Source organism: Sus scrofa, chromosome 16, assembly GCF_000003025.6.
Source record: "Sus scrofa isolate TJ Tabasco breed Duroc chromosome 16, Sscrofa11.1, whole genome shotgun sequence".
Lineage (NCBI taxonomy): Eukaryota > Metazoa > Chordata > Mammalia > Artiodactyla > Suidae > Sus > Sus scrofa.
The window spans coordinates 74332945-74347882 of NC_010458.4; the positions used below are offsets into that span (position 1 = coordinate 74332945).

Sequence of the window (14938 nt, forward strand, 5' to 3'; positions counted from 1 at the left end):
AGCCACAGCCACGCAAGATCTGAGCCGCCTCTGCGACCTACACCACAGCTCACAGCACCATGGGATCCCTGACCGGCTAAGCAAGGGGATTGAACCTGCGTCCTCATGGATACTAGTCGGATTCGTTTCCCTTGTGCCACAACAGGATCCCCCAGAACACAGCAGTTTTGAGAGCAGGCTTCAGAAAGCACGGGCTCCAAATGGGCGCACAGAGCTGGTCCTGATCCTGAATGGCCTGCGGCCGGGCCCTGGCCAGGACGGTCAGCAGCTGATGGAGAAGCCTGAGGAAGCTTTAAGTAAGAAAAATGCCCTGCGAAAGGGAGCAGAGGGAGCCTGCAAACTTGGCCTGGGACACAGCACCTGCTCTCTGCCCACAGGCGTGGCACACAGACAATGTGAACAGTTTGAAACCCAAATCAAAATCTTTGGGGAATTATTGCAATTAAATCATTTTTTCCACCCTATTTCTGAAAGGAAAGGCGTTCCCTCTGTGTGTGCACGCAGTAGGTAGGAGAATTAAAAGCTCACACCGAAGCTCTTTGTTAATGTGGGTCCTGGCTGGGGCCATGTGTTGCGTTCCCAAGGAATGTTCCAGAAAACCATGGAGCATTAATCTTTACCGTGGGACGGAGAGCCACAGCCCCATCTACCACCTGCTCTAAGAATAACCCTGGTCTGGTCTCCGTACTCAGAAACTGTGAGTGTCCAGTCCACCCCAGTGGAGGAGCTGGGTGCTACCGCATACATCGCATACATGGGGCAAAGTGATAATGGGCCTTTTGTTTCCTTCTGGTCCGGCCCTGAAAAGCTGTGGGAAGATGCCCTCCTTGACTGAGAAAATCAGCGATTCTCCACTCAGTGTGGGATATTTGCTTAAAGGGCAACTCAGATGGAGTGTTTACTGCAGGCACTGCTCTAAAAGTTGTGCAGGACTTATTGCTTTGCTTTGCTTTTCTACAATTAAAAGATTATTTAAAAATTTTTTATGGCCGCACCCACAGCATATAGAGGTTCCTGGGCCAGGGATTGAATCCGAGCTGCAGCTGCAACCTACGCAGCAGCTGTGGCAACACTGGATCCTTTAACCCCTGTGTCAGGCTGAGGATCAAACCCCCACCTCCTCATGTACTCAAGCCACTGCAGTTGGATTCTTTACCCACTGGGCCACAGTGGGAGCTCTGAATTATTGCTTTAAAAATTGCAAACACTTTTTTTTTTTTTTAAAGCGAATCATGTACCAGGTTTTGGGTCCAAATGTGTAAAATAAGTTAAACTTAAATTGCATCCTATTACCCCATATACGTTTATTTCTGTAAGCATAATTATGTTGAAATAAAGTTTTACAAGCCAAAAAGAAAAAAGCCTCTGCAGGGATGGAGCCTGAGATGCCATAGCTAAGAAGTGCCAGACCTGGGACAAAAGCTTTGCTCCCAGAGCCTACGCAGGGCCTGGCAGGTGAGGAAAGCTGGGCCTGGGACCCAAGAAGGGTGCACTTAGTTGACGCCTCAGACATCCCTTCATTTGGGGATGCCCAGCTCTTGGGTGCAAGAACCTCTCTTGTCCCCAGTGTTGGCTGTGCTCTGCTGCTTCATGGTGGGCTCCCTTCTGCATTCAGGCTTCCCCCGCGAGGGTCCGGCAACAGAATCCCCTTCATTACCTGCTTGAGCTTCAGCCACCCAGGGCATCGCTGCCCTGCTGGACTGACAGACAGCTGTCGTGACGGGTTCCTTACCCACAGATTAGGGGGCTCTGGTGTTTGCTCTGGAACCCTTGATTCCCCAGGCTGTCCTATGGGCTCCCCATAATTTCTGAATCCCTGACAGTTTCAGTGGCTGTTTGAGTAGCTCCCCTATGCCCAGAGTAGTTAACCTGACCGACAAAGGCTGGAAGCAAAATCTGGAAGATCACAGGCCAGGGGCTTCTGTGTCATCCGAGGAAACACAGAGCCTTCGGCAGCCCACAGGGTGTGGAATGAAGAGATCGTTTCAAGGACGGCCTCACCGATCTGCTGCCCCCGATTTAGGGTTCAGGGAGCCCATCCTCCCCTCTGGAGCCATGTCAGGTCAGCAGCTAGAGCGCTGAAGTGATGCCAGGGGATCAAGGGTTCTGGAGCGAAAACCAGAGCCTGCTAATGGGCGGGTAGGGCAGCCAGAGCTGGTTGTGGCAATAGGAGTTTGAAAAGCTCCAAAACCGAGCTCCAGTGAATGTTCCTACAGGGCCACAGGCTGCCTGGCTCAGGGGCGTGTTTCCTGAATGAAGGAATGAGCTGCCTTCGAGAGCCACAGCCGAGAGCTTGGTGACCGGGCGCCAATCATCTGCCGGGGGAAATTATTTTAGTGCCTAAGTCACGTTCACCTGCACACACAAGCATGGTGCAGCCAGGGGCGAGGCCCCCAAGGAATTCACTTTCTTTACCGGATGAATGAGGCACAGGGTACAGAGCTGGTTTCATCAACGTGTGCTGATTCCTACTTTGTCCCTCCAAAGTCCCCACACTGCCTGCAGTGAGGGGTGCCTGGACCAGGGTTCAAGCCCACTGTCTAGCCCTGCCCCCACTCTGCAGCTTTCCCCACGGAGCCCACTGGGTGGTGAAGGCTGTAGGTGACACTGCGTGTGACCTTAATTATTAAAGCAGCAGCATCAGTGAGGAGACTTGGAGGGAAATGTCACCCTCATCTTGGGATCACCCGAGAATTGTACGGGTCCCCGGCCCGGCACATAGTAGGACCACTCAGTAAGTGGATATGTCCACCAGTGCTTTGGTGCTGCCCTCCCTGCTAGGTACGTCCCAGCTGCATGGACATGGGACTCTGGGTCCTGATTGGTCACACATCTATCTTGGCCGGAGCGATGCTCCACCTGACCTGTAATGTCCCACACGCCACCCAAGTACAGTGCAAAGTAGACTCTGCTGTGACGCATGCGGAGAGGGGCTCCGACTGGGGAAATAGCCCGCCCAGGCTCCTGTGATAGAAAATGCTGGGATGAAGATTCGAGCCCACGCTTTCCATCTGCAGGTTTCATCTCCATCCCACCTGCCTTTCCTTATGATTTCCAAAGGGGCAACCGTGTTCAGATGCCTGCTTAGAGTTAAGTCAGGCAAACAGGAAAGCATGGCAAGAATCCACTGGCCCGGGGAGAGGTTGGCATAGACCTACAGGGCTGATTCCGGACTTTTTATTTTATTTTTATTTTATTTTTGCTCTTAGGGCCACACCGGTGGCATACAGAGGTTCCCAGGCTAGGGGTCTAATCGGAGCTGCAGTTGCCAGCCTACAGCACAGCCACGCCAGATCCAAGCTGCGTCTGTGACCTACACCACAGCTCATGGCAACACCGGATCCTTAACCCACTGAGTGAGACCAGGAATCGAACCTGCGTCCTCATGGATATGAATCGAGTTTATTACTGGGGAGCCGCAATGAAAACTCCTGATTCCAGGCCTTTTAAAGTCTTGAATGAGGCGATGTCCTGGCATCTGGACACACAACCCCTTGCAGCCTGGAGTGGTCCTTCCCTCCCTCTCCCCAGCCTCCATCTCCCCGCCAGTTTCTAGCACTTTCTTTTCAAGTTCAGAAGTCACTTGCTCACAGTTGTGGCCTTTCTGGAGTCTGCATTGACACAGCCAGAGCCTTTGGGGACAACAGGATCCTGTCCCCTCCTGGGGATGAGGCTGCCTTGTCCTGTTCATCCCTGTGTCCAGGCCCAGCACCAGGCTGAGTGACCACAGGGCAGGGCAACACGAGGTACCTGCTGAATTTATAAACTGAATTGACAGCTGGACAGAGAGACAAAGAAGCTCTTATACTGCTAATGAAAACGGATGGTTCCTTCTTAATAGGTGTCAAGATTTCATTATTTGAGACCAACAAGTAAATAAGCTGTTGAATAACCTACGGGATGCAGAAAACACCAGCAGAAACAAGAGAAGTGAACAGTGCGGAGTCAGCCAGACCTGCTGTCTCCACCCCTTCCCTGCCCCGGGACCGGCTCACCCACACCCAGCAAACTCCCAGAAAGACCAGAGTGATAACATCCAGCCTCTCCCCTACCACCTGGCACTTTCTTCTCTACATCCACTTTAAATATGCTACAGAAAAATACTGTTCCAAGCCTTCTCACTTTGTTGCTCTCTATATTAGCATCATCAAGGTTCAGCTTATCTGTTAACAACTTCAGAAGTTCCTGTTGTGGCTACCAGAAACGAATCCAACTAGTCTCCATGAGGATGCAGGTTCAATCCCTGGCCTCGCTCCGTGGGTTGGGGATCTGGCATTGCCATGAGCTGTGGTGTAGGTCACAGGTGCAGCTTGAACCCTGTGCTGCTGTGGCTGTTGGTAGGTTGGCAGCTGAAGCTCCAGTTCGACCCCTAGCCTGTGAACCTCTATATGCTGTGGGTGTGTGGTCCTAAAAAAAAAAAAAAAAAAAAAAAAAAGCAGAAAACGAACAAACAAAAAACCCAAGTTCACCCATCTATAAGTTTCTGGATCCCTCATCCACTCCCAATCCTCACTGGACATTTCCTAAGAAGAGGGACTGCATTTCATACATCACTGAAACTCTGCTGTGCCAGACACAGGCCTTTCACTCGGTGGGTGCTCAAATACTTGTGTCTTAAATTAACATAATCCCACTGTGGAGACATCTGCTGCCTCTCATAATTTAGTAACATTAAAGAACATTCATGACATTTCATTTCATAAGCCATTTCAATATTGGAACCACATGTTTATCTTTCCAACTCTCGTTAAATATCTGTCTCTTTAGCTGTTCCGTGAAACTCCCATTTCTATCCATTCAAATGGATGGACTCAAGTCTTTGATCTGCTCCTGTGTCGCTGACTCCTAAATTCCATCTACCTTGTGCCTTTGAAATTCTTTGACCCTTAAGACGCTCTCAGGAAAGTCATGAGCTGTGAAACAGTGGAGCTGTGGGATGCATGGTGTGATTTCTGCCTCTTGATTTGGCCCCGATGGCATGCTGGTAAGGATGTGTCCTCCCACAGCAGGCAGATGGTGGTGGCCACTTTTGTGACATATTTGGAACCCCAGTGCCTCATACTGCACACTCAGAACTTTACAAGACTGGGGAAGAAAACTAGGAAGAACAAATTAACTTCACGCTAAGCCCTTCAGAGGCGATTCTAACTTATTATTCTTAGTTGATCTCTATATGAGCAGTCAGTATTCTCTTGGATACAGACACATTCAGGCCAGTGGTGAGTATTTTAAACACGGAGCTGTAGGAAGTGATCCAGGCAGGTCTCCAGGTCACTGGAAGGAGCTCTGACCTCCAGCCTGCACCCTTCGCTGTCGCATAGCCCCACCTTTCTCCCCATCAGCCCCGCCCCTCCCCACGGCCACACCTCTCTTCATTAGCCACGCCCCTCCCCACTAGCCACACCTCTCCACCAGCCCCGCCCCCCATTAACCACACCCCTCCACCAGCCCCCCCCACCCCCCCCTCCCCCCCCACCCTCCACCAGCCCCCCCCCCCCCCCCCCCCCCCCCCCCCCCACTAGCCACACCCCTCCCCCCCCCCCCATAACCACACCCTCTCCATCAGCCCTGCTCCTCCCCACCAGCACCACCTCTCCACCAGCCCTGCCCCTCCTCATCAGCCACACCTCTTCCTACCAGCCCCACCCCTCCCCACTAGCCCCTCCCCTCGCCATTAACCACACCCCTATCCACTAGCCCCCCCCCCCCAGCCCCCCTCCCCACTTCCACTTCTCTGACCTCATTCTTCAGGCTCCGGGCCAGGAAGTGCTCAGCCACATGCGCAGGGAGCACATTCTCCAGGAGCACGCGGTTCAAATTCTCCATGGTTTCTATCTCCTCTCGCTCTTTTTTGAACTTGTTCTTCCATAAGAAGTCTAACCTACAGTAATATTCATTCTGTTACAAGAGGACACAGAGGTAAAGAAACAATAGGCATCTTGTCCTGCAGAGAGTGGAGGTTTTAAAGAGAAAATAAAAAGAATGAAACAAAACCTGAAAAAAAACTCCCCAAACAGACTTGTCACCCTCCCTACCAAGCCCTCTCTTTCTCCCAAATGTCTCTCATTCACTCTTTAACATGGATTTGCAAAATGCAAATTTGGGAAGGAACCAGCCTCAGGAACAGACAACAGCTACACTGGAGGCTTGAAAGAAAAAAAAAATGACAAGAAAGCTTCTTACACAGTTATGTTAATAAATCTTGGCTTGAATTATTTTTTGAAAAGAGCTGTGAGAGACTATAAATAATGAATAAATGAAAAATGGAAAATACATTAGTAAAGAGAATGCATTGTGTCATGATTTGCATTTAAAACATAATAGTGTTCATTTGTGGCAGCTTGCTTTTAATATCTGAAAATCAGTTTTCCTCTACCACAAATTACATAATTAAGTACTCGCTGAAAAGTATGTGTTTTTTCATTTGGGATTGCATTGTACTGTGAAAATGACATTATATTTAGACAAAAGTTCACTTCGATATCATTTAATTATGATGATGTCTGCTAGCAAATTCACATGTGTTTATGCTTTATAATGTATTAAAATTCAATGTTTTAAAAAAATCAGCTGTTATTAACATTGTAGAAACACAGAGGCCCATTTACTGTTGCAGGGTCTCTTTGGTTTGGTATCATTTTGTGCCTGCTACAATACATATAGTTTAATATAAGGAACTAGCTTTGAATGAATCTTCCTATAACAGAAGGACCTGAGAGGGTATATTTCAGCACAAATAGCGAGTTATTGACAAATAAATGCAAAGAAGACCTATATGGAGGGAGTTTGCTTTATTGGTTGGATTAGTTGTACCAACGACAGCCAAAACAAAACAAAACAAAACACATAAATGGCCTCTCATGCACAGATGGCAATTAAAAAAAAATTCGCATTTTGAGTCCTGAAAGAACAATGATCATCCTTTGATCAGGTGTGATCCAAACTATGTATGATGTACTCAGAAGTTACTTCTCCTCCTCTGGGGAGACGTTTGTTTTTAGCTTATATAGTAAGACTTTTTTTTTTTTTAATAGATTACAAAAGAGATAGTTTAAAAGTTTTCTCCTGTTCAATTTTTACATTACTGCACATTTTCCACATTCTGTATTGATGGAAATCATGCTATGCACTTACTAGAAAAGGCCTCTCACTTGGACAACAGATTATTTATTTGGATTTTGGGGGGGGGGAATAAACCAGTGGTGTGGCTGAAACTAAAATGTCAGAAGCAGTCTATGGTGATGGCATTGAGAAGACACAGGTATACGCTGAAGATCAGACAAAAGAAAACGAGAGATGAAGCCAAAGAACCAGGAAAGGCAGGCAGCAAGCCCATTTGTATAAGTTGAGAGGTTCCATAAACCATACTGGGAGTTCAACCCTACTGGGAGTTGCTCAGCTTTCCCACGATTGCTACTGCCTTGCGTGCAAGCATTCCCTAAGTTTCCTACTAAAGGAACCAGAGCACTTTGGGACCAGCTACATTGGACTGAAAGTGATATTTTGCCAAATCTTTACCTCTCACCTCCCCAGCCAAGGCAGTCTGTGGCAGAAGCCTCTCCTTGATGGGCAAGGACCCCCAGAAACTCATGTGGATTCTCTCAAAGGAAGAGGGGTGTTTCTATCCCAAACCAGCTATAATGGACTTATTCATGGCCCCCCAAAGATCGTTCAGGTCCTAACCCTGGTCTCTGTGCCTGTGACTTCTCTGGAAGCAGGGTCTCTGTGGATGCCATTAATGTAAACATCTCAGGATCCATATGATGGGCTGCAAATCCAGCGACTGGGGTCCTTATGAGAGAGGGGCGATCTGACAGAGAGACGTGGGGGGGGCTGTGTGAAGAGGGCTGGGGGAGCTGCTGCCTCCGTGACCGTGACTCAGGCCAGGAAAGTGCTTTCAGGGCTTTGTGCCACTTCAACTAAAATAGGGGCCCTACTGCGTGACCTCCACGCCTCAGGTCACCTCCCAGCTCTCCAATTCTCGGGGAAGCTACCCTCCACGTTCTCGGGGGCCCAGATCCCACTCAGAGACATGGACTTTGCTCTTCATAGCTCTGGCTTGATGGGACAGAAGGCAGGAAGAGCCTGGAAGAGGCATCCAGGCTACATCTGGGACCCCTGACCACACTGTGCAGCCCTTTAAGCTTCAACAAAATAAAGGAGACCTTTCCTTTTCAAAAGAGGCCCTGGGGTTGGCTAGCATTTCTACCACTAACTCAATTTCAGTACAGAGAGTGGTACCCTAGCTCTTATCCAGGACATGTGTTATCTTTTCATTAAGGTTTCTAAGATGGCTAAAGCAATATTTATTTATTTATTGGCCATGCCCATGGCAATGTGGATGTTCCTGGGCCAGCAATAGAACCTGGGCCACAGAAATGACAACACCAGATCCTTAACCCGCTGAGCCACCAGGGAACTCCCAAGAGCAATCTTTAGCATAGTCATTTCCTGAAAAAGCAAGTACACTGCCGTCCTTTCAGAAAGGATGGTCATGGGGCCGGGAGGACAAATAGTAAAGGAAATGAGCTGTAAAGTGTCTGTGTTTGTATTTATTTATTTATTGTCTTTTTTAGGGTCACACCTGTGGCATATGCAGATTCCCAGGCTTGGGGTCTAATCGGAGCTGTAGCCGCCGGCCTACACCACAGCCACAGCAACGCGGGATCTGAGCCGTGTCCGTGACCTCCACTGCAGCTCATGGCAACGCCAGATCCTCAACCCACTGACAAGGCCAGGGCTCAAACCCGCACCCTCATGGTTCCTAGTCAGATTCCTTAACCACTGCGCCTCAACGGGAACTCCTGTGTTCATATTTTAAACATATTCAGAAAATAACTCGGAGGCTAGGAGTTTGTCTGAAACTTGAGAACCTTTTGTCCAATAAAAACGTGGTCTGTCTATAGGATAGTTGCATTTCTGGAAGGGTGGACAGAAACACATCACAAACGTCACAGTTGTGAAATTTCTTTATGTCCCAGAAGACCTGGGGCCTTAGAATGATCCACTTAATCATTTTGGCTGATTTTGGGCTCACCTTGGTAAACCCTCGGTGAGGGCTAGTTACCGAATAACGGTGAACACGATTAATCATTAGGCTTTTAGATGGACATATTATTGTCATTACGTTAGTGACAAAATGGCACAACTCTATAAAACTGGTATCAGCGCTATCTCAGTAGATTAATGCCTGACCATCGTACTGCATACTTTTGATTATCTTAAATTGATTATCTTAAATCGTTCAGAGGGTACTGATCAGTGAGCAGTCATGGGATTCAACATTTGCGTAGTTGTATTGCCTGTATACTATCTCGGCGGTCAATTAAAAAGCTGGGGAGAATTCAATTCGATTCCAGGGAATTACAATGTATTGCTGTGAAGCAAGCTGAGCGATCCTCCCAGCATCACAAAACAGGAGACCCCGATAGGGACAGCCATGCTCTTTCCTGAGGAATGATCCTTTAGGGGACATCCTGCAAGGAAGCCCAATTCCTCCACATCTAAGTGATCGGGTTTCCGAGGGAGGACCTGCCCTGTCTCCAAGCGTGAATGCGGAGAGCTGGGCAAGAGTGGAGAAAGCCAGGCAGCCAGAGAAATGAAGGAAACGCAGAAAAAAAGGACAGGACATGGGATAGATGCTTGACTGAAAAGTACAGGCTGTCAAAATGCAAGGCTAAGGATGCAGAACCAGGCAGGTGCAAGGGACGGAGGCTCGTGGGGGTGGGGGGTGGGGAGGACTGGGGCTTCTTAGCTCTGCAGCAGGACCCACAGCGTAGCTCTAGGGAGACCGGTGAGGGCTGCCCTGTGGGCTCAGGGAAGGATGCTCCTGGCACTGCCCGGGAAGACAGAAAGGACAGTGTTCCCAGGTGCTGGACCAACTCTCACAGACCTGGCCTCTGCCCTGACTGTATAGTTATTAATAGCCTCCTCCTATGGAGAAATGGGAGCCAGACCCAAACTCCCAAGTGGATGGTTTGCCTCTCCAATGCTGTTCAGTGATGTGTATGTAATTCAATTGGCAAATGGCTCTTCCTTGGTTATTCCCAAACACATCACTTCTTTGTTTCATCCTAACCATCAAAGAACTCAAAGCAAACCTTGGTTGAGGCAGAGCTACCTGGATGGGGTGAGCCTTTACTCTTTGGTGACTCTCCCTGTTTGTAGGCAAAAAGACTATTGTCCTTAAAAGCCCTTTGCCCACATACTTCAATTAAAAAAAAAGAACCTGCACCCACGGGCTCCACTGGAGACCAGAAGCCGGTGAAAGTCCAAGGAGGAAGGTTCATTTGCATCACAAAATGATATCACTGAATTGGAGACGTTGCTTCTAGGGGGAATTGCAGCGGCAGCAAAGGTGTTTAATATCCACTTCAAAGAAAAAGAAGCCATGCAGCCTGAAATGCAGATGAAAACCCCAGGCAAGGGGACCTTTTTTTCCAATTAATGTCAGCTCTTGAGGGAACATTTTTGTAGGCTTACAAACCCTACACATTTATTTTGAGATGTAACGGGAAATTCACATGTCCAGGGAAAAAGAAATGAGAGACCTTTTCCTTGTGTCTATATCCAAGCACACATACCCACTTTTAAGTGATATGATGATTCTCAGCCTTCAATATTTGCTGGCATGAAAGTAATTAATGGCAATGCACTTCAGCAAAGTATCATTAACACAGCACTTTAGAGAAGTTACATAAGAAACAGACTTCTTACCTGTCGGCCCAGAACAAGCAATGTGACGAAAAATATAAAGAGAGACACTGAGCCCATGGTCTTTAGGTCTTTCCAAATGCCTGGTCTAATAAAAAACAAACAGACGACAAACAATACAACAAAACAACACACATATGGGACTTAGAATTTGTGTAGCAACACTTTTCAGAACCTCTAGTGCCGACTGCATTCTACTCCAGTCAAACACACACGCATTTCAAACATATCTGCAGATCCAGATGGCATCAAAAGAGACAAAAGAGGGAGTTCCCATCATGGCTCAGTGGTAATGAACCCAGTTCGTGTCCACGAGGTTGCGGGTTCGATCTCTGGCCTTGCTCAGTGGGTTAAGGATCTGGTGTTGCGGTGAGATGCGTTATAGGTGGAAGATGGGGCTCAGATCTGGTGTTGCTGTGGCCGTGGTGTAGGCCAGCAGCTGTAACTCAGATTCGACCCCTAGCCTGGGAACCTCCATATGCCAAAGGTGCGGCCCCCCCCCCCAAAAAAAAAGACAAAACAATCTTTATTTTGAGAGCTCAGTAAAAAAACCATTCTTCCAAATTGATATATATTTCTTATTGTATCTAAGCTCTAGCAATTATAAAAGAATAGAATATTAATGCCATGTTCTTTACATTTCTGGGATCAATATGGATAATCTAATACTAGGGTTTTTTTTAGTAATTATTCACAGAAATATGCTAGAAATTGATAATCACAGGAGACATAAAATGATACAGGAAGCAATTTTCATAAGCTACTCTGACGTATGAATAATACACTTTCATGTCTCTTTCTGGCAGGTGTCCATTCTTATTCCTCCTGCCACGGGGCTGTGTATCACAAAGGCACAGCACCAATGGAAAGCCTTGGCTCACTGCCCCCTCTCCTTTCCTGTCCAGGTAGATGTCAATAAGTTATCTGTGCCCGGGTTCTTACCACGTTGGCCAGGGCCCTCCATCCTCAGCACCCTTCTAGGCAACGGCCTCTCAGGCATCCTAGTGGGCATGTGTGGTGTTGGATTTTATGTGTCAACCTAAATGATGTGTCTTTCTGGAGAACCTTGATGAGTCCAACATACAAGGTGAAATCTACATGATTCCTCAGGGGAATCCTACACGAGCAGATAAATGATTATTTCCCACGTGGAACTACAAATGAGACTTAAAAAAGAAAAGCTGATTGTGTATGGACATCATGTCACACGTATGATTATGTATGATTAAATATTCACAGCCGAGCTCATATTTAATCCAGTATAAATACTAGGTGATCAGTGTCTGTATGTGAGTTGAACTTGCTTTGAGATTCTCCCCATTTCTCCATAGAAGTTTCAAGGTGAATGAGATAATACAAGGAACTGAAGAGCTCCCTGGTGGCCTGGAGGTTAAGGATCTGGTACTATCACTCCTGTGGCTCTGGTCACTGCTATGGTGCAGGTTTGATCCCTGGCCTGGGAAATTTTATATGATGTGGGTATGACCTCCCCCCCCAAAAAAAAGGAATCTATAAAGCACTAAAGAGCTCAGGGGGGCTTTGAAGTAAGTAGCCCAGGGGGAACCATGGCTCCCTCTACCCTAATGAACTAGGGACCTAGGATAAACCCCTCCAAACCTCACGTTCCTCATCAGCTGAAGGAGTGCTAACACCCACCTTATGGGCTCTCTTGGTCACCAATTCAAATATGTATGTTCCTGGCATAGAGTCTGACACACAGGAAGCACTTCATAAACGGCATGTATGATTTTTGGTATTAACCACACAGTGATAAAGACAGAGACAGAGGGAGGAGGCTAGGAACGAGATAAGAGAATGCAGGCTGGTGAATTTCACTAACAGAGTGACAGACTCATTGCAAAGGAAATGCTGACTCCTGCAGAAATGACACAGAATCTCCTTCAGTCCCAGGGGCCGAAGGGCTTAGGAGTTCATGTGAGTCTCCAAAAGGCTACGCTTGTACTCAGGGCTCCTTCCTCCTCCCGAGCCAGCTGTGGCTGGAAAAATCCGAGCTCATCAGCCATAAGGAGGTCACCTGTTTCTCCCTGGGAACGAACAGAACTGAGAAGTGTCACTTTCCTGTCTCACTGGTACCGATTAGGAAATGAACTTCCTTTTTGAGCCCCTGGCAGCTGCGTAGAATAGCAAAGTTTCAGTGACTGAAGGGAGCAGATGTTTATAAATGATGCAGATTTCAGTGAATTTTAACCTCATTTCCCCCCTATACAGACAGGATATTGACTGGTTAGGAAAAGTGGGACAACCCAGCTCAGAGCATAAGAAGTTGGTGCAGGCTGTTTGTAACTTTCAGGTTGCTATATGTACATGTATTACTTTACAATTCTCGGGGGTTGAGAAAACTGCTATAACATTTCCCCCTTTTAGCCACAATCCTAGTAAACCTAAACTGAGAGTGAAATGTTAACTCCCTGGTCAGGATCTTAAAGCAGCTTTATCAGTGCAACTCAGGTCCCCTGCACATCCCCAGGTAAGGGACCAGGTGCCACAAATAAACAGAGCCAGCCCAGTCCCCTCACTGATGGAGAGTGGAAGGTAAGATCTTCTTTATGCAGTTCAGGACTTGGCTGGGTTCATTCGTTCTCTTCCTTCCTTCCTTCCTTCCTTTCCTTCTTTCTTTCCCCCATCCTTCCTCCTTCTTTCTGTTTTCTTCCTTCTTTTTCTTCCTTCTCCTTTTCCATTTTTTGAGGGGGCTGGATTTTCAGTTAATTGCACATAAAATGCATGCAAGCAAACTAGAGGGAGAAAATCCTTGTCTGGGACTCCTTACACTAATGCACTTAAACATTGGTTTAGGGGTAGAACAACCTTCTCTTCCTACCCTCCCAGATCTGGAGCCTTAATGAGAATTAATGCTGGGTGGAGGTGGGGACTTGGAGGACGCAAGACAAGCTCTCATCGCTGGACTGGGCAGTGCATTTGAAAGCACAGAGCTAAATGGACCTCGGAAACAATGATGCACAACACAGCCTGTAGGATAGACTTGTGAGCCCATAACGATGCCACCTTCCCTTCTGACATCCTCTGTCAACTAGGAAGAGCTGTATCCTGCTGTCTTGCATTTCATTTTGATTTTTCAGAAACTTCTTTGACTCATCTCTTCCCAAATAATTACTGCCTTCTGCTGGAGTCCATCTCTCCCACGTGGTCCACTCACAGGCCTGGGCTGATGGCTCCTGAGGCTCGAAGGATGAATTTCTCAGCTACAGATCCATCACTGGGTTACCCTGCTCTTCGTGTGCATGCAGGAGGGGATGGGAGGAAAAGGCGTGTGAGGTGTGGAGGGAACATTGGAACAGACAGAATAAAGTTCCAGGATGTCCTCCTGCAGAGTCTAGTCAATCCTACTGATGGTATTAGTTTCCCGGGACTTTTTCTTTCCATTGAGGTCTAGTTGATTTCCATTGTTGTATTCATTTCAGGTGTACAGCAAAGTCATTCAGTTATACATCTATCTATCTTTCTTTCTTTCTTTTCTTTCCACATGCTTTCCATTACAGGTTATTATAAGATATTGAATATAGTTCCCTGTGCTATACAGTAAGTCCTTGTTGGTCATCTGGTCTATACATAGCAGTTTGTCTCTGCTAATCCCAAACTCCTAACTCCCAGGACTCTGCTGAAACAAAGTGCCACACACCGGATGGCTTAAAACAGCAGAAATTGATCGCCCCTAAGTTCTGGAGGCTGCAGGTCTGAAATCAAGGTGCCCGCCTTTTGAAACCTGCAGAGAAATCCTTCCTTGTTTCGTCCTGGATTTGGTGGCAGGCTGGCCACGGCATCACTCCATCTCTCTTGTCTTCATCACATGGCATCTCCTCTGTGTGTCTCTGTCTCCAGGTGGCCATTTTCTTGTAAGGACACTGGTCACATTGGATCAGGGTCCACCCAACGCCAGCAGGATCTCATCTTTTTTTTTTTTTAGGGCCACACCCAAGGCATATGGAAGTTCCCAGGCTAAGGGTCAAATAAGAGCTGCAGCTGCCGGACTATGCCATAGACACAGCAACATGAGATCCTTAACCCGATGAATGAGGCCAGGGATCAAACCCGCATCTTCATGGATATTAGTCAAGTTCTTAACCCACTGAGCCGCAATGGGAAATCCGAAGCAGGGCTTCATCTTAACTAATTATAGGCAACACGACCCTGTTTCCATTCTCAGGTACTGGGGTTGGGCTGCAAGGGGTCCTCTTTTAAGGAACAC

At 47.5% G+C, this 14938-nt stretch overlaps 1 protein-coding gene across 1 annotated transcript in view; it reads right to left on the minus strand.

Moving 5' to 3' along the window:
- The window catches only part of ADCY2 (adenylate cyclase 2), a 424271-nt gene that overhangs the window by 27216 nt on the left and 382117 nt on the right, over positions 1–14938 (minus strand). Inside the window, 2 exon segments of the mRNA XM_021077007.1 lie at positions 5740–5898; positions 10717–10801. Coding sequence (XP_020932666.1) covers positions 5740–5898; positions 10717–10801 — 244 coding nt within the window.